At 59.2% G+C, this 18,089-nt stretch overlaps 2 protein-coding genes across 6 annotated transcripts; one reads left to right on the top strand and one right to left on the bottom strand.

Annotated features, from left to right (window-relative positions):
- Positions 1-12: 12 nt before the first annotated feature.
- Positions 13-9,245, top strand: ABI3 (ABI family member 3). Its single transcript, XM_045836540.1, has 8 exons — positions 13-172; positions 4,465-4,632; positions 5,666-5,842; positions 7,156-7,241; positions 7,426-7,521; positions 7,716-7,873; positions 8,326-8,445; positions 8,756-9,245. Exons 1-8 carry the CDS (start codon positions 56-58, stop codon positions 8,917-8,919), a joined length of 1,086 nt encoding a protein of 361 aa, XP_045692496.1. The 5' UTR covers positions 13-55; the 3' UTR covers positions 8,920-9,245.
- Positions 9,246-9,578: 333 nt separating this feature from the next.
- On the bottom strand, positions 9,579-16,183 carry PHOSPHO1 (phosphoethanolamine/phosphocholine phosphatase 1). Of its 5 annotated transcripts, none has more exons than XM_045836541.1 (5): positions 15,860-16,183; positions 14,672-14,766; positions 12,719-12,830; positions 10,453-11,314; positions 9,579-9,887 (listed from the first exon to the last, which is right to left on the bottom strand). In XM_045836541.1, the coding sequence occupies exons 4-5, from the start codon at positions 11,305-11,307 to the stop codon at positions 9,831-9,833; spliced, it is 912 nt and encodes a 303-aa protein (XP_045692497.1). In that variant the 5' UTR covers positions 11,308-11,314; positions 12,719-12,830; positions 14,672-14,766; positions 15,860-16,183; the 3' UTR covers positions 9,579-9,830. The 5 variants fall into 5 exon arrangements, with proteins under 5 accessions (XP_045692497.1, XP_045692500.1, XP_045692498.1 ...); XM_045836544.1 differs by having other exon boundaries at positions 10,453-11,193; XM_045836542.1 differs by having other exon boundaries at positions 15,971-16,183.
- Positions 16,184-18,089: the final 1,906 nt, after the last annotated feature.

The raw sequence follows: 18,089 nt of genomic DNA, 5'->3' as shown, positions 1-18,089 counted from the left end.
AGGGTGAAGCACAAAACCGGCGGCTCCCCGGGGAGCCCGTCAGAGGCTGGGGGCCATGGCCGAGCTGCAGCAGCTGCAGGAGTTCGAGATCCCCACGGGCCGGGAGGCTCTGCGGGGCAACCACAGCGCCCTGCTGCGAGTCGCCGACTACTGCGAGGACAACTACGTGAAGGTAGGCAGAGCGGGCACAGGCCCAGACACCCCAGCCCCCGGAGGGGCCCCAGGCAAGGCCACCCCCGGGCCAGGCCACGGGGGCCATTCTGACAGGTGCTTGTCCTGGGCTTAAAGCTGAAGTCCTCCCACTCCAGGCCTCAGCTTCAACCCAGTCCCTCAGACTTGAGCGGTGACCCCAGACCACCCAAGCCTCCACTGTGCCCCTTTCTCTCCCCCGAAGCCTCAGGCGCCCAGGCAGTGCAGTGGCATCCCAGTATCAGGCCTGACCCCAGCTTCCTCTCCTTCCCAGCCTCTCACCCAAACCCACGGGCCCGAAGACTCGTCCTCGCAGGAATGCTAGGGCCATCGTTTTGTTTTCAGGCTGGCTCTGGGTGAGCCTTCACAAGGACTTCCCAGACATTGCAGTGAACTTGAGATGGACCAGGGAGCACGGGAGAGCAGACTGGGTTGAAGAGAGGGGGTCAGACACGGAGGCCAGGGCGTGAACAACACGACTGTGGGGAGCGGGCTGCCAGCCAAACGTGAGGACGCAGTGGCGTTTAGAGCAGTTTTCTGGATTGTGTGGTTGTCCCAGGGCCGAGCATGCGGGTTCCTGGGTCAAGGGAAAGGGAACGAGCAAAACTGGATAACGACTGAGCACCTCTGTGGTTTCATGAATCCTGACGGCCGCCTTGGGAGACGATGGTGTTATTCCCGTTTCACAGACGAGGAAACAGCAGCGCAGGGAGGCAAGTGACTGGGTTCAGGTCACACATACAGCTTAGGAACAGCAGAGCCGGGCATCAGCCTCCTGGCCTCTGAAGCTGAGCTCTCCACCTCCCCATCTCCCTGAGACGCTGTGTGACTTTAAGACAGTCCATCTGTACTCCCTGTCCACAGCTTCCTCTGCCCCTGAAGCGCCACGGGCTAATCCTGTCACCCCTTGGGCAAAACTTCACTTCTCTAACCTGTTCCAGCCAAACCGTAAGAGGAGGCACAGGGACCTCCCAGATTTATAAGAGTACGGAAAAATAATAATGAAAGGAGCAAGTGCTCCTGGGAAACGGCAGACGAAAGGGAGTCGGTGATGACAGCAGTTCACACGCTCTGCCCCCTCCCTGTAAGCAGGTGGGCTGCCTCCTTCAGTCCTCACCCCAGTCCTGTGAGGCGAGGACCACTCCCACCTCACACACAGGAGGCTGAGATTCCGAAAGGTTAGCTCACATCCCAAGGCTTGCCGGCGAGTTTCTGGATTCACACCCACCACTCTGACTGCAGAGCCCACGCAACAAACCTTTAGCTGAAAACACTACCCGGGAACGTAACTCCTGACTACCCAGGGGTTGACAGGCGAGTGAGCCAGCTCCATTCTTGTGGCACTGGCGGGCACGTCCCTCCCGACGACAAGAATGGAAGTGGTCCTTTCCATTTCCCCGATAACATCTGCGCACCTCAATAGCGCTGCAGGCGGTTTCTCGTGTGCACACAGCGCACACACAGCATGTGAGGGTGCGAAGGCCTGAGTCCGACTTCCGGTGCTGCCAGCTCCCGCCTGCAGGACCTGCGGCCAGGTGCCCCTCTGACTCTCCCCATGGGCTATGTGTGACAATGTGCTGAAGCCTTCAGCCCAGTGCCTGCCCCTTAAGAAGGCCAGGGTAAATGGCAGCTGTAACTGTGATCATCATCATTATCATCTGATTCGTCATAAGAATGAGAGATACAAGTCGGTTCTAGCATGATGGAGTAGCCCTTGCAAAACACCCAGGGCACAGGAAGCTCTGATCCGGGGTGGGGGGACCCCTGGACTCCTGCTTCGTTCATGCAAAACACTACCTAGGAGACCACACAACCAATGGTCTTTTCTGGCCGCGCTGAGGAGTTTTGTCTGAAGAGCAAATGCCTGGGAAGGGTCTGAATAGCTTCTCAGAACTTCTTTTTAACAAGGCTTGGCTCCTGGGCTCCTGGCCCTCCCCCACCCCCTTCCTTTCACCCCAACCAGGTGTCAGGAAACCCGTGGGGAATGGGGGAGGGCAGGCTAGGGTCAACTTCAGAGTTCTCCGTCAGGGTCTGTGGAGTTCACAGGCAGGGTAATTTGCATGATAAATAAACAGTCAGTTATGACGATAGATCCCAAACACTTATCTCCAGACCTAATTTGGTCTAAGACGAAAGTCAGGGGTTAGTAGGCATCCAGGCTCCAGCTTCCCAGAGATGGGCCCAAGCAGATGTTTTCCCTATGTAGGCTGATGGAAAAACCCAGGGATGAATTCCACAGGCCAGTCCGGGGGGGGGGGGGGGGACGGCACGGGAGAGCTGAGGTGAGAGGTCTGGGTGGAGACCACAGGAGCAGCCCCTGTTCCGTTGGGGTCTTCGCTTCCTCACCTGTTAAAGGAAGGCATTTTTTTTTCAAGATTTTATTTATATTTAGAGAGGGGAAAGCTGGGAGAAAGAGAGGGAGAGAAACATCAATGTGTGGTTGCCTCTCATGTGGCCCCCCACTGGGGACCTGGCCTGCAACCCAGGCTTGTGCCCTCACTGGGAATCGAACTGGTGACCCTATGGTTTGCAGGCTCAGGGCTCAGTCCACTGAGCCACACCAGCCAGGGCTAAAGGAATGTTTCGAACAAGAACAAGACCTGCTATTCCTTCCGGTTGTAACATCCTGGGTTGGTTGCTTTGCTTTTTCAAGGCATTTGTTTACATATGCTGATAAGCTGTAAATTGCATGCAAATGAGCATGTCCTCACTGGTCTTGGAACAGCAAGGCAGGGAGCTACTCCCAAGAGGAATGCCACAGGAGGGGTGGCTCAGAAGGGTCTGGGTCTGTCCTTTGGCTCCAGCCTAAGCACCCACACTCTCTCAGCACTCTGCTCCGATAGGTTCCAGTCTGTTCTCCGCTGACTGGCCTTGAGGAGCCGCCGAGTGCTAAGACCCACTGGTGCAGCCTTGCCTGCCCTGGACTCACCTCCCTGCCCCCACAAAAGTACAGGCTAGAGTGTGGCAACTCCAGAGATAAGGAAGCTGCCTGGGGAATCAAATGACCAGAGAAGATTCGCCCAACCCCCAAAGTCTGATGTGGAACTGAAAAAAATCTGTCTCTGTCTTACGCCACTCCCTGGCCACCCCTTCACCACAGACTGGCAGTGTGGCCCTGCTCAGGCCCTGGCACAGCTCCCGGCACGCTGTGCGAAGATGCCCAGCAAGTGTTCAGGTTTACAGTGAATCCATTACTTAGCTCAGAGTTTATTACCTACCGCCTGTGTGGGGAACGCTATACCAGAATGGGATAGAGAATAAAACAGACACTCTCACTGTGCTTCCATTTTCGTGTGTGTGTGGGGGCGGGGGCGGAGATAGACAATTAAGTAAATAGATAAATAATTGTTGATAGTGCTTTGAAGAAAAGAGAACAGGGTAGATATGTTAGACAGTCGATAGAAAAGTGGGCGGGGGAAAACCATAAGGTGGTGGGGGAGGGTGTCTCTGAGGAGCCAAGACTCCATAATAAGGAGGATTCTAAAAAGAAGTACAAGGGCAAAGGCCCTGAGGTAGAAACAACCTTATCTTGATGGGGAACAGAAATCCAGTGGCCCCTGCGGCTGGAGGGGAGCACGTGAGAGGGAGTGGGGGGCGGGCCGAGGGCGAAGAGAAAACAGGACCCGGCCGCGAGGGTCCCACACAGGCCCTGGCAGGTCGTTTGGGTTTCACTCCTCGTGTGCGGGGGAGCTATTGGGGGAACGAGCGAATGAGGTCCCTGTCTTCAGCCTTCAGTCTCCTTATCTACGAAAAGGACTGCATCATTGTTCCCCAAACACCCACCTGCAGACTGGAGTTAAACCAAGAGCTCACGAGTCACCAGGGGAGCTTTTAAAGGCGCAGACTCACCAGCCTCACGCCCAGGGGACCCTGGTGAGAAGGTCTGGGATGAGGTCCTGACGCTGCTGGGTTGGATTTAAGTTTGACGTCTCCTCCGGCCAGTATTTGCCTCCCCACTCCTTTCTCCCGTTCTCCCTTCACCCCTTAAGAGGTCTTCAAGAAGGTAGTAGGGTTAATCCTTAGCTTGACTTTTTGAGAAGGAGTAACTTTGGCTTCCCTTGCCCCGGTTCCACAGGGCTAGGCGTGCTTTTCTGCTGTCCCCCGAGTCCCTCTTACTGTGCCGTCGTTCTTATGGAAACCACTTCAAACATCGCAGGGTCGTTGTTTTTCCCAGTTCAACCCCCACCCTCCCCACACCTTCTCCATCCCCCTTTCCCAGCAAAGGACCCATGCAAGGTACTGACTGGCCTCTGACCCGGGCTGTGTGTATTTCAGTCCACAGACAAGCGGAAGGCGCTGGAGGAGACCATGGCCTTTACCACCCAGGCCCTGGCCAGTGTGGCCTACCAGGTGGGCAACCTGGCGGGGCACACTCTGCGCATGCTGGACCTGCAGGCGGTGGCTCTGCGACAGGTGGAGGCCCGTGTGAGCACGCTGGGCCAGGTAAGGAAGGCGGGAAGGCTTCCTGCTTCGGCCCCCAAATCCTCAGCCCGATGCGGGTGTTTTCTCCAGTAAAACTTCTGTCCTGCCTCTTTCCACATCCAAGTGTCTGACTCCACCCCAGAAGCTTAGCAATTCCCTAGCGATTTGAAGCTCCTTATCTTTGCGCCTCTGTCTCGGTGCTGGGCCTTGCTACCCCGTCCGACTAGGTTCTCCCTGGAGGCAGAGCTCTTTCTCTCTCTGAATTCTGTCCTGCGTGCTGGAAAGCAGGCTCTGCCATTCATGGCAGCGGCACAGTCCAGGAAAGAGGCAAAAAAGACTCTGTTGCTATCCAAGCACAGGCGGTGGCTTAATGAATGTCTTAAACTCTGAGTGCTTGCTTGGCAAGGTCATCTTCGGCCCTAGAAGCACTGCCACCGCCACACAGTGTCCCCCACCCCTCTGTGACACACACACCCTCCTCCTTCCTTCCTGGATCCTGGGCTGAGGCATTAACTGCCCGTAAACCAACATGCACAGCTCCAATCATACACCGGCCTGGCCTGCGCAGGACCCCACGTTCGGTGTGGGCGTGTCTCTTTCTCTCATCCCCTCGCGTGGAAGTTCCAGCCTTCTCGGTGGTGCCATAGGTTTCTCCGCAGAACATTCCAGTGGGGAGGGAACTCACTTATTTGCCCCTCAGAAGGGACAGCTGGTCCTGCCATGATTCTCAGCCACCGCCACGCTCTCCCTCTCTGCTCCCAGGCCAGCCCCGTGCTTCAGGGCCACTGTGTTTTCTCTTTTCCTCTGGTGCCTGGTCGGCTAATAATAACCCCGGGGCCCTTCCACCAGGAAGCCGCTCCAAAGCAGCTCCATCCTCCCCGGGCAACACTTCCCAAGCGCCTTACGGCCTTGGGGATAAAACTCATTCTTTCTCTGGACCTCACTGCCTCCCACGGTCCCTACCCTCGCCCCAAATTCTAGCTTCTTGCTCCTTTAAGGGAACGGGCTCTGTGCAGAGCCCACGCCCACTGTGACCTCCAATGCCGTCACGCAGATGGTGAACATGCACATGGAGAAGGTGGCCCGCAGGGAGATAGGCACCTTAGCCACTGTCCAGAGGCTGCTGCCCAGCCAGAAAGTCGTCCCCCCGGAGAGCCTGCCCGCCCTCACGCCCTACTGCAGGAGACCCCTCAACTTCAGCTGCCTGGATGACATTGGCCACGGGATCAAGGTAAAGGCAGGGGCTCCTCCTCTTTCTCCACAGCCCTCTTCGCTCCTGCTTCACGGTCCCTTCTTTCCAGACCCCCCGGGTCTCTTCCACACCCACGTTCTTGCCCCGACCTGGAGTCCCTTTCTTTCCTCACTCCTCGAAGCCATCACCCTCAGGAGGAGGCCCCCCCTCCTTAAAATCCCTTCATGATTGCCCCCCGCCCCCCAGAACAGGCCTCCACCCCGTGCGCAGATGACCTGCTGAGGGTGACATTTGAGCTGTGGGTGCGGGGTGCGAATGTGAAGGGCGAGAGGAAGGGCGGTTGTCAGGGTGTGCATGAGAACGGCGCCCCAGCCACATGAGAACGGCGACTTCCTCTGTCTGGAGGTTTGAGGTCACCACACTGAGAAGTCACCCAGAGCTGCTGCTGGGTGAGAAGGGGCAGGGAGGCAGCCAGTGGGAGGGGACGCGGTGAGGACAGGGGAGCCCGGCTCTGGCATTTTCTTCTCGGCCCATCTTCTTCCGAGAGGTGGGAGACCTGTCCCATGTCTTCGGCCCCTGTCCCCACACTCCCAACCTTCCGGGTTAGATTAAAGCTCCCCCTGACCGAAATGGCCCCCTCCCCCAATATCCTTACCATACCTTCTCCCCAAAAAGGGGAAACTAAAAACTCCCTCCTTCAGTCACCAAGCTTCCCACCACTCAGTTCTTCCTATTGTCCCACTGAGGCGCTTTGAGTCAGCTCAGGTCCCCCCGCTTGGTCCCTAGTGACGCAGACCAGAGGGCGACATTCCCCAGGTACCTACTCTCAGGGAAACCCTACCCTGACAGAGGTGCTGTCGCACATGGATTTGCACCTTGTTGTGGGTGCACCCCACTCTAAGTCTGCTGCTCCTCTCTGCCCTGAACTGCCCGGGGGCGCGTTCCACAGGCCTGTGCAGGTGGGACATTTCTAAGCGCCATGGTCGTCCTTGCCCGAGGCCTCCCTCCGCCAGAGCCAGGCACCCGCACGCTGGGCTCTGAGGTGCTCTGAGACGGGGGCGAGGTGACAGCCCACTCAGCTGCTGAGGCCGTGCAGAGGAAGTGGCCGTCAGGCTGTGCCTGTGCTCTGAGGTTTCCGTGGGGCCCGAGGCAGGCAGACTCGGTGCCCAGGCGATGAGCAAGGGGGGGTGGGGGGATGGGAGAGGGGGCTGGGAAGTGGAAGTGGGAACTTGCTGTGCCCGCACTGGCCCTCCCGGTTCTGGTCCGTCCCTCCCCCATTTCCTCTGCGGGATGAAGGGGCTATTGGAGGTTACCCATCAATGTCAGCCCAGCCCCCTGCCCCCCCCTCGCAGGATGCGAGCACGCAGCTGTCGAGGACCGGGACCCTGTCTCGAAAGAGCATCAAGGCGCCTGCCACACCCACCTCTGCGACTCTGGGGTGAGGCCTCGCCGAGACCCACACCAGCCGCGCGCACGATCCTGAAACTATTTCCCCACCCTCCCCTCGGCGCCCGCGCCAAACCTCCTCCTCCACAAGCTGCCCCCGCCTCCCCACACCTGCCCCCTGCGCCCTGGAAGCCTTCCCACACCGTGAGGACACTCTCCCCTCCCTCCACCCTTAGGAGACCGCCCCGGATCCCCGAGCCGGTGCAGGTCCCGGTGGTGCCCGACGGCAAGCTTTCCGCCGCCTCCTCTGTCTCTTCCCTGGCCTCGGCCGGGTGAGCCCCAGAAGTCCAGGCTGGGAGTGGCCGTGGGGCGGGGCAGGGGGGCTGTTCAGAGGGGTCTCCTGCCAGTTCTCAGGGTGACTGCCGGGGCTGAGGACTCAGGATCACAGGGGCGGGCCGGGTGGGGGATGCTGAGTTGGGGGAGGTGTCCCCCAGACTAGCGGAGCCTTGCTCTCTCCGATCTCCAGCAGCGCGGAGGGTGTCGGCGGCATCTTCACGACCAAGGGGCAGGCACCAGCCCGAGCCCCGCCCCTCCCCAGCGCCACGGCCCCGCCCCCCCCACCAGCCTCCGACCTCTGCATGCTGCCCCCGCCGCCACCGGAGGAACTGTCTCTGCCGCCGCCTGGTACGGATCCCCGCTGCCCCTCCTGGCTCAGCCGTTGGGTCCTCCTCTCACCTCCTGACCCCCCTTCCCACCCCTCTCGGGTCTAATCCCGCTCCCCTCAGTGAGGGCTTTGGCCAGGTCACAGGACAGAAAGGAGGCCGACAAAGTGAACTAACATCACTTAGCGCCTGCGTATGCCAGGCCTTGGGTTCAAAGCTTCTCATCCATGTTCCCACTTCAGTTTAACCCCAAGAGGACCTTCACATTCCGGCTTAACAGATGAAGCCGAGCCCCCCGCACTGCCCACAGGTTCCGGGCTGACGGAACACCCACTCCGCACTGGGGGCGTTGTGGGAAGCCCGTGCCGGGCCCGGGCTGGAGGAAGGCCACGTGCAATGGTTAGATCCTGGGCTCTGCTCTTGAGCGTGAGGTTCCGGGCGCCACCCCGGCAGCCTTTCTGCTTTCTCTCCCAGCTCCAGACCTGCCCCCGCCCCCGATCCTGGACGCGGATGAGTTGGAACTGCCGCCTCCTCCTCCACCAGGCTTCGGGCCGGAAGAGCCTGGCTGGGTCCCGGCTTCCTACTTGGAGAAAGGTGCCTGACAAGATCCCACCACCAGGGTTCCCCCCACGCTTCCGCCCCAGAGGCACTCTGAGCCCATCGTCCCGCCCCCAACCCACCCATTTTCCAGAGCCTAGTGGGAAGAGAGCAGCCGGCCTGGTGGTGTTATTGACTGAGCCGGGGGGGGGGGGGGGGACGACCGAGGGCCCAGAAGGCACCCCCGTCCCCACACCTTGCAGCCTTCTCCTCTGTGTGCTCCGCTCCATAGAACAACGTGGGCCCCTGCGCCCCCAAGGCTGGGCAGGAGGCACACCGCACAGTACCCTCTCCTCCTGCCTTGCAGTGGTGACACTGTACCCATACACTGGCCAGAAGGACAACGAGCTCTCCTTCTCCGAGGGCACGGTCATCTGCATCACGCGCCGCTACTCCGACGGCTGGTGTGAGGGTGTCAGCTCGGAGGGGACTGGGTTCTTCCCAGGGAACTATGTGGAGCCGAGCTGCTGACAGACAGCCTGGGCATCTCTCTGGACGGCTGACCGCAGGCTTTTCCCTGATGGACCTTGAGCCCCAGGCCGAAGCCAGGCTCCACGATCAAGCAAGGCTGGACGGGGCTTGCCTTCCTCTTCGGCTGTGAGCAGTGTCTGCACCTGCCCCCACCGCGGTGGGAAGGGATCCCTGGGAGAGAGCAGAGGGGCCCTGGGGCCTGCTGCAGACGGGAAAGAACCGGAAGCCACGGAGTTTGGTGACCTTGTCCACAGAGGACCCCTATTCCACATTGGGTGGGGTCTCCCACTGCCAAGCGCCAACTTTGAATAAAAAACTCTGATGAACTCCTGATCCATTGCCCTGCAGGGCTGGGGGGACCAGAGGGACTGAGCCTGGTTCAGTTCTAGGGCTCCCGCTAATTCACGAGCCCCCTCTGCCTGCTTTCAGCAGCAGTATCTCTCCCGCCCCCTCCATCCTCACTGCGCGCCCTCTCTGTACTGGACTTCCGATGCCCTCTGCAGCGATGGGCCGAACACCGTGTGTCCGGTCTTGGTTTCTCAAGCTGGGCACTCCACCAGAGTGGGGACCAACTCCCTCACGTAAGTAGGGCTCCCCGAGAGCAGAGACCACCTCACCCTCACCCCTCGGATTGCGGCGCCAGAGAGCTCAGTCACTTCTCCCTTCACCTGCTTTATAGCTCGAAAACACCAGAGTGAGGCTTGGGTTTCGCTGGCTCAGCGTTAAAACATCATGGCTTCCTGTTCCATACGGGGGGGGGGCGCAGAGGGCCCAGCCCGAGAGGGTGCCTTTGGTTGAGTTCCTGGTCCTGCTGCATAGACGAGGCTGGGGTGCGAGTAGCCACGGTGGCCCGGTGCGAGAAACCGCGCTGGCCCAACCGAAGCGGGGCGGTGTGCTACCTCGATCCACCACTAGGAGGCGACTGTTCCTTCTGGCTTTTTTTTCCTTTGGGGATGCTGGCAGGGTGGCTGGCAGGAAAGGGAGGCGAGAAAAGGGATGTAGTGTGGACTCGCGGTAGGTGAAGCAAGATCTAGGTCTGGGGCTGTTGGAAGAACGCGAGAGCGTCACCTTCCCGCAGGGAGTCCGGTGTGGGAGGATTTCGGGACCTGAGTGTCCTTGACCTAAGACTGAGGGAAGGGAGGTTATGCAGCCAGGGCAGCAGTTCGAGTTCTCTCCCCTGCAAGGGGGCCTCTTCCTCCCAGTTCGGAGGACGAGGTTTTTGGAACCGCTGCTGCGTTCCTAGGTATGCGCACCACCGGGGTTGTGCCAGACTTCAGAACTTAGCTGTTTGCAGTGGATCTGAGGGAGGCAGCCGAGCTGGTTTAACTGCATAGATAAGGACAGCTCCGAACTCCCTCCCTCAGTCCCAGAAAGCACGAGCCTGGAATTCTAGAAATTCCCGGAGACGGTACCAAAGCGAGAGGGAAAAGGGAGTTACAAAACCAGGTTCTTTCCCAGTCTCCCCCTACCCCCGTCCCTTCTTGGCCGGGCGCCCCCTGCAGGCAGGCAGCCATCTCAGCTCGGCTTCAGCACCTGCTGCAGGTGGAGGCGTACTTCGGTGGCTGTCTCCCAGGGCACCACGGTGGCGCGGAATGAGCTGGGCTCGGCCTTCTGCGCCTCCTGGATAAGGCGGTGCATGGGATAGCCGCGGCGCGGGAAGGCCACGTCGCCGCTGGCCAGCAGCCCCATGGGGCAGAAGTCGTTGGCGCCGTCGCCCACGTAGAAAAGGCGCTCAAAGTGCACGCCGTCTTGGGCCCGCTCGTGCAGGTAGTCGCTGAGCACCTTGTGCTTGCACATGTTGGCAGGGCAACGGGGGCAGCTGTGGGTGTGGAAGGGCCGCAGCGTCAGCAGCCCGCGCGCGTCGGGCCCCGACGGGTTACTGAGGATGCGGCGGAACAGGCCGAGATGGCCCGCAGCGCGCAGCGAGCTCTCCACGCCGAAGGTGTTGGCATCCGAGATAAGAATCACCTCGAAGCAGGTCCCCTGCTTGGCCACAAACTGCAACAGGTCGCCCATGCCCGGCGACAGGGGGATGGCCTCGTAGACAGCGCGCAGGTCCCGGGGCCGCACGCCCTGCTCGCCCAGGTACTTGAAGACGCGCTGCATGTACTCGTTGTAGAAGCCCTCGCGGTAGGTGGCGCGCAGGCTCTCCGGCAGCCGCTGGCCCGGCGCGGCGCGCACTATCGAGTCGTCGCTGTTTTCGTCCACGATAGTCTCGTCAAAGTCGAAGGTCAGGAGGAAGCGCGGCGCGCCCTGCACCGCCATCCCGCTGTCCTGGGAGCAGGGAGGAGAAGAGCAGGAGGAAGAGGGAGCAAGCGAGAGCGGGCGCGGCGGGCGCCGACCCGGGAGAGGCTGGTTAGCAGGCCTCGGCCAGAGGTGCTGGCACATCCAAGACCTGAGGAGGACCCAAAGCTGGTTAAGCCGGGGGAGCACCCAACGCCGCGGACCCCATCCGCAGCTCCCTGCCCACCCCCTGGGCACCTCTAAATTAACTGCGCTGGGGCTATCCTCAGAAGACCATCCTCCTCTAGAGCCCAGAAGGGCTTCCTTGGCACCTGTTTCTGCTACTCTCATTCAGGGCCATTGGGGCTTAACATAGGTCAGCTCAAACGCATGGACAATGAGTGCCAGACCCACTCCTGGAGAGTAGGTGCCTGGGCCTCTGCCTGTCCAGAGAGCTGCAGTTTAGCTCTGGGAATGACTAAGTAGGTAGATCGACTGCACAAGACCCAGGAAGGCTCTTTGGGAGCTGCCTCCAGCCAGATGGCTCTGGGCAGGCGTCCATGGATGGGGCTCGCTTTTCCAGGGAGTCTTAGGGCCCTGTGCTGACAGCTCATCACTAGTCACTTGCCAATTCCCCGGGAGGACCGTATCAGCGGGTGGGGTCCCTGCCAGAGTCCGAAGCAAGCGGGCAGCAGAAGCAGTGATGCTTGGGGAGGTAGAAGCCTCCCACGCCAGGCCACGACATACCTGGGAGACAGGTAAGGGAGAGGAAAGAGAGCAGCAGTGGCTGAAAAGGTGGAGGCGAAGTTAGTGGGGATGTGGGCAGGGGGTGGTAAGAGGCAGCAGTGGGGAGGGAGGGGCCAGGAGTAAGGAATGATGGGAGAGCTGGGAGACAGGCTGGACAGGAGACAGAGTGGGGGTGAGGGGCTCTGGGGAGTGGAGACCTTGGGCCAGAGTCATGTGAACGGGGGTCATAGGAGAGAATGGAGACAACAGGGCAAGGGTGAGGGCTCACAAAAAGGCATGCAAATGCAGGCAGAAGCCCTCAGCAGCTGCCCGCAGCTGCATGGAAGCAGGGGGCAGAGTGAGCAGATCATGCACAGCTTCAGAATACCCACTACCCTGCTCTCCTCCCTCCCCGCACCCGAGCCTCCCACCCCAATCAGCCCAGACAAAGCCCCTCCTTCTGGTGTCTTCCTAACTCCTCAGCATTTGTGTGATGTTTATGGGCAGGATGGAACCCCTTGTAAAACAGAGAAGTCCAGGCTCCCCGTTCAGAGCTGAGCTTTGAACCTGGCCATCTGCCTCCCTAATGGAACTGTCCTTTAGACCTCATCCTAGTCACCCACTGGTCTCAGCAACATCCACCTGGGGGTCTCAGTGGCCCAGAGTCTCAGGAGTTGAGGATGTCAAACAGCAAGACCCGTCAACTGGGATGGAAGCTTCTAGGGGTTAGCCGAGGTCCAGTAGAGGTGAGGGTGAGCCTGAAAGGGGCTGGACAGGGTTCCTCCTATCCGTGATGGAGACACGGAGGCTGAGGCCTCATCCTAAGAAACCCTTAGAGGGACCCACTTACCCTAGACAGGCACCGGAGGCCGCCAACCGGAAAACACCCACTCATTGTTGGTACGTCGACCTGGACACCGCCTGTAAGGACTCTGTTGGTCTCTAGCCGTCGTCCAGAGCTCCTGACAACCACACAAGTTCTGTTTAGGGGTGCGCAGTCCGGAAAATAGACCACTAATGCCACCCCACCGTATCCCCTATGCTGAGCCCCAGGAACTACTCCCAGGGGCTCAGTAAACACAGCCCTTCAGACGGGAAGAACGCGTACAGACCACAAAGCCCCTGCTAGGCATCCTCTCCGCAATCCACTGTGATGCCGGAGAGGTCATGGGTGATCTGGTTGGAGACTGAGAGAGGTTAACCGACGTGCTCAAAGGTCACGTACTGTAAATGGCAGAGACAGAGCTCAAAACCAGACCTGACTCTGAGACCAGTGCTTTTTTTCCTAGTGTTTTTCCTTTCTTGCATGTGGTACAAGGTAGTTCACAAATCATGTCCACCCATATTCTCTCACTGCTCATCGCTGTTTCGTGAACTCAGCTGATGAGAAGGGCTCAGGGAGGTTTAAAGCACTTGCCTGCAGCCACGCTCTTTCCATGGGGCAGAGCCCGGATCCTGGGCACCTGGCCAGAGCCTTGCCTGCCCTCTGTCCTCACAAGGGCAGGGGCAGATGATGGGGTTCCCTGTACCACAGCTGGGGTCCCAGACCCCTGGGCACCACTGGCTTCTAGGCAGGCCCAGCAGATTGAAATTTCTGCTGGACTTTGCTGTGTGGCTTTGTAGACAAGGTTTGGCTTTGTGGGGACTTCACCACTGCGGCTACCAAAGGTACCACCTACAGCCCCCAGTGCCCCACTCCACCTCCGACCCCGTCCAGCCCGGAATAAGAGACCAGAGGCAGCTTGGGCAGATGTGGAAAGGTATTAAGAGCCAGACTGACTCCACAAGGAAAAGAGCAAAGATCTGGCTGACTGCTGCCCTCTGGTGGTGACAATGGGTGACACTGGAAACACCTCTGACTTTGTCAAGGTGACACTCCCCAGACCATCCCAGGATAGTAGGGAGAATCTATTGCCCCCCAAGACAGAAACTGAGCATCCAGGAACAGGGCACAGGTCAGAGGGAGGGGCTCTATCACCTTCCTTCTTGAGGTACCGCATCCCTCCCCCCTTCGGCCACATATGCATTAAACCCTTTCGGTCAGGATGGGATGTGAGGCTCAGCATTTTCCTTAAGAACTTTTAATTGCAGAATTGGGAGACGTGGTCAAAACTAAATGGGGCTGTGGGCAAAAGAGGGGATTTGGGGAGAATAGACGAGATCAAGGGGATGATGGGATGAGGAAAGCAGGTGCGGGGACTGGCGGGTTTTACAAGGGAGTGGCAGGATTTGGAGGGTAGGAGAGGTGTCCCCGGGCCTTATCCGGAGGGAGTTTCAGCCTTCCAGGATCCTGGCTGATAGCACACGGCCCTCCTGGTGCCATTTCCATCGCAAAGGCAGACAGGAACAGATCCGTGCTGGAACACGCCACACACGTGGAGAAGCGAGGGGTTAGATGCAGGGAGATAACAGAAGGTCTCCAGAAGCTGTCCAGAGACCAACTTTTATCCCAGGGAAGGGTCTCCTTTGCCTTTGTTTCTTTTTCTTTTTCCAATGTGGTGGAATATTCTACTGATTTTTAATCATCCTCACAACTTCTCATTTCTCACAGCGAAAGACGAAGTTACTTTTTTTATATATTAATAGTAGTGTTTAGGGAAATTGGTTAAACATTTTATTGTTTGGTAAGCTGTCCTTGTTTCCTTGACTCCCCATAGCAGAAAGCCAGACATCCTAGGTTTCTTCCCCTGGAAACGGAGACGGCCACGCTGTGACTCCCCACCCCTGCCCAGTCCAGCAGGCGTCAGAGGGACCCCGCCCCCACGAGAATCTGTCTCCCGTGACGTTCAAAGAAGTTACTCACCTCCAGGAGTTTTGTCCTGAATGATCAAATCATTTTGTGTCATCTAAAAAAGTTCCTCAAATAAAAGGACAGGATGTCTGAGCTTCTCCAGCAGGCTAGAACAGAGAGAGGAGGGGAGGGTTTCTTCCGGGTGACAGGGAGCCCAGTGAGTCCCAGGCAAAAGCGGTGCCTCCCTGACTCCACACCCGGTCACCAGATTCTGCCCTACTTACCCCTACTTTTTTACATACGTGCTCTTAGGTGACATCTATGGGAATGGGCGGGAGGGTTCCCCTGAGGATGGGGGAGGGAAGCCAGCCTCTTTTTGGTATAGCCCCTAAGTTTGCAATTCCTATCTTAATGGGTGGATGGAGCCCATAGGATAGTTTAGGGAAAGGCAGCCACAGGCAATGTGTGGGAAGGGTATGGGGGAGGGGGAGGACCCCAGGGGTCCCTCAGTGACAAGACGAGGTCTCCTTGTGCCAATCGCCAGAAATCTGATTCAGCCACTAAGCTGGAACTCTTTTCCTCCCCCAGAGAGCACTCCCAACCTCACTACTGCTGCAAATAGGGAAAACAGAGGCCAAGAGAGGTCGAGCTGCTACCTGGGGGCCACGCAGTCTCAGAATCAGGACTAGAACTCGGGGGTTCTGGTGCTTCCTGGAAAAACTGCAGCCAGAGCTTCCCTTATTGCCCTGGAGCCCCCCTTAGACTATGAACTTCCCATCCTGACTAGTAGGAGGTGATGACCTGGAGCCCTGGTGCCAGTGAGGAAGCAGGGACCTGGAATCACCTCTGGGCTTGCCCTGCTGGGAGGGGATCCTCATTGGGCAGGGAGGTGGCAGCTGCCGGGTAGAACTGGGGGGGAGAGATATTTTTAGAGGTGGCTGAAGGCAGGCACTCTGGCACACCCCCAGCTGGCGGGTGCTTCTCTCCAATGCGGGGCTGGGGGTGCGCAGTTTAAGGAGCCGGGTGTACTAGTGGGTGGTGGGGAACAAGGGGGCACCGATTCTTTCGCTTTGACATAGTCGGGGACGGACGATACACCTGGTCACCACGTTCCTGGGGCAGGAGAAAGCGGGACTCATTCCTCTGCTCCAGGGACTCCCCCACTGACACACGCGTGAAGGAGCGCCCTGAAACTCCGCACAGCCCCCACTCCACACTCGGACCCCAGCCCGCCCCTACCTCGGGGAGCCCAGGACTCACGTGGGGAGCGGCGGCTGCAGAAGTCTGTCCCGGCTGAGTTTGGAGTGTGAAGGAGTGAGGAGAGGGGCTAGCTGAGGTATTTGGGCGCAGGATGGAGCCAGAGGTGCTTACTGGAATTGGAGGGGACGTGGTGCCTTATCCACCCCCGGACTTCTGGGCTCTGGCTCACGAGTCCCTCCGGTCCGGAGGGGTCGTGGATGATGTGCGTCTGGGCCGTCCCTCCAACTGCCCTCCATCCCCCACCCCCCGGGCTGCTGCCGCGTCCCCTTTAAATGCCCGGGAGCTAGAGCCCAAGCCACGGCTGGCGCTGCGGCAGCCGCAGCACCCTGGCCCACCGCAGTCCCCATACGTCACAAGCGACTGTCCAATCACAGCGGCGCCGGCGCATATCAAAGGGGCGGGCCACGCCTCCCGCCTGCCCCGGAGGCTCCGGGAGTGCCAGCGTAGGTGGGATTGGGTGCCGCGGGCAAGGGTAGGGTGGAGAGAGAGTTTAGCCCTTCGGAGGAACGTGGGTGGGAGCACCCTCCTTGGAGTGGATGTCGGGATTCTGCGTAAGTCCCCGCCCACATACCCTGGAGTGCCAGGGCTGTGGACTTTCAACTGCAGCTTCCAGGGTTCTGATGCCTGAGATGCGGAGAAATGCACCCCAGCCTCCAGCTCTCATTCGGTCCTTGGGTCCTGAGCCCGGTGATTGGCCCCGGTTGGCCCAGCTCAAGGAAAGCAGTCCCTCCGTTCCTCTCCCATGTGCGCATAGCTAGGTGCCCTCTCTCCTGCAGGCGGTGTCACAGCTCCCCGTCCTGGCCTTTGGGACCTGTCCTCGGTTACAGGTTACAGGTTACAGGGGGTTGCCAGGAAAGACCCCCTAACTCCCCTACCCTGTAAACGCTGAGTTGGGGCCCGAACAGTTGGCCCGTTCGCGAGTGGTGTTGTAGTTAAAATACCACCTCTGCCTCCTAAGAGTGTGTTCTCAGCCACACTCCCCGACCCCTCTTCTGCCCTTCCAGCCTGGTGCTGAGGAGAAGATTCTGTTCGGAGAGGAAAGCGGTGACGCTTGTAGCCACTGAGAACACACTATGAACGGGCCGCTGTGCTTGCGCACTGCACTCGTGGTTGAATGTTCGCAACGTTCCAAAGAAATGTGTGCCTGAGGTCAAGCCCAGGCACACCTGACTCAAGGGATCGCAAAGGGGCTGTGTGGGTGGGGACAGCGGCGGTGCTCCCAGGCCTGGTTCTGCTTCCAGTCCTCCCTGATTCTCCCCCGCTCTGCTCCTTGAAGACAGCCAGCACATTTCGAGGCCCAGACTGGTTGCAAAGCCAGAGGGGGCTGGAAACCAGAGGAAGTGAGGGTCGGCAAGGAGTTACCCTAACCTCCGTGCCAGGGGCTGGGGATGCAGTAATGAACAGGACGCGCGGGTACAAGCAGCAACAAATGCTTGAAAGCTGCCAGCCCGATCCTTAAATCCCTTGACAGAAATCCCCAGTGGCCCGACTCGTGAAACTGGCTGGCTGTTTCACTTCGTCATTCCTCCTCGCCCTCCTTCCAGCTGCCAGCTCACCCTGCTCTTCGCTCGGGTCGTCCCTCCTCACAACACGCCTGTCAGCCGCCCGTGCTGCTGGTCCAGCTCAGGCTCCACGTCCTCTCCTCCCTGGCTACCCATCCCACCGCTGCGCTTAGTACGCTGATGCGCGTGGGTGCCGCCAGAGCGCGTAGTAGGTGCTGTACATAATTTCCCGTGTATCAGTTCCTGGTACCCTCACCGTCCCGTGGCCTGGGTGTATGGGCTCATTTTATTGCTGGGAAATCAAGGCACAGAGAGAGCTGAGCGGGCTGTCTTAGCTGTTACCTATCCCGTCCCTCGGGTCCGTGTCGGCCCCCCCTACTCTCCTGTAAGCCACGTGAAGGCAGAGGTCCTGTTTCATTTAGGAGTGTCCCCCTAGTCCCCATGCTGGGGCACATAGACCCTGGCACATAGTAGGCCTTGGATGGTTGTGATTGAGGGTAAAAATCTCCCCCGCCGCATTCCATTTGTGTTACCTCATTGCGTCTTCCCAGTGAACCAGTCACTCCAGTGCGGTCCCTGTTTTACAACCGGGAAACTGGGACCGAGAGAGATCAAATGACTGGCCCAAGGTCAAGTGCCCCTGGCACTAGATTCAAAAGCTGCCCCTCTGACGCAATCAGCAGCCCTTTTCAGCTGGGTTTCCAGATTCACTGGCGGGGCTGGGGAAG

The sequence above is a fragment of the Phyllostomus hastatus genome, unplaced genomic scaffold (genome assembly GCF_019186645.2).
Source record: "Phyllostomus hastatus isolate PE091 unplaced genomic scaffold, TTU_PhHast_1.1 phas_contig_210, whole genome shotgun sequence".
NCBI classification, from domain to species: Eukaryota; Metazoa; Chordata; class Mammalia; order Chiroptera; family Phyllostomidae; genus Phyllostomus; species Phyllostomus hastatus.
This window is presented reverse-complemented; position numbering and strand designations above follow the sequence as displayed.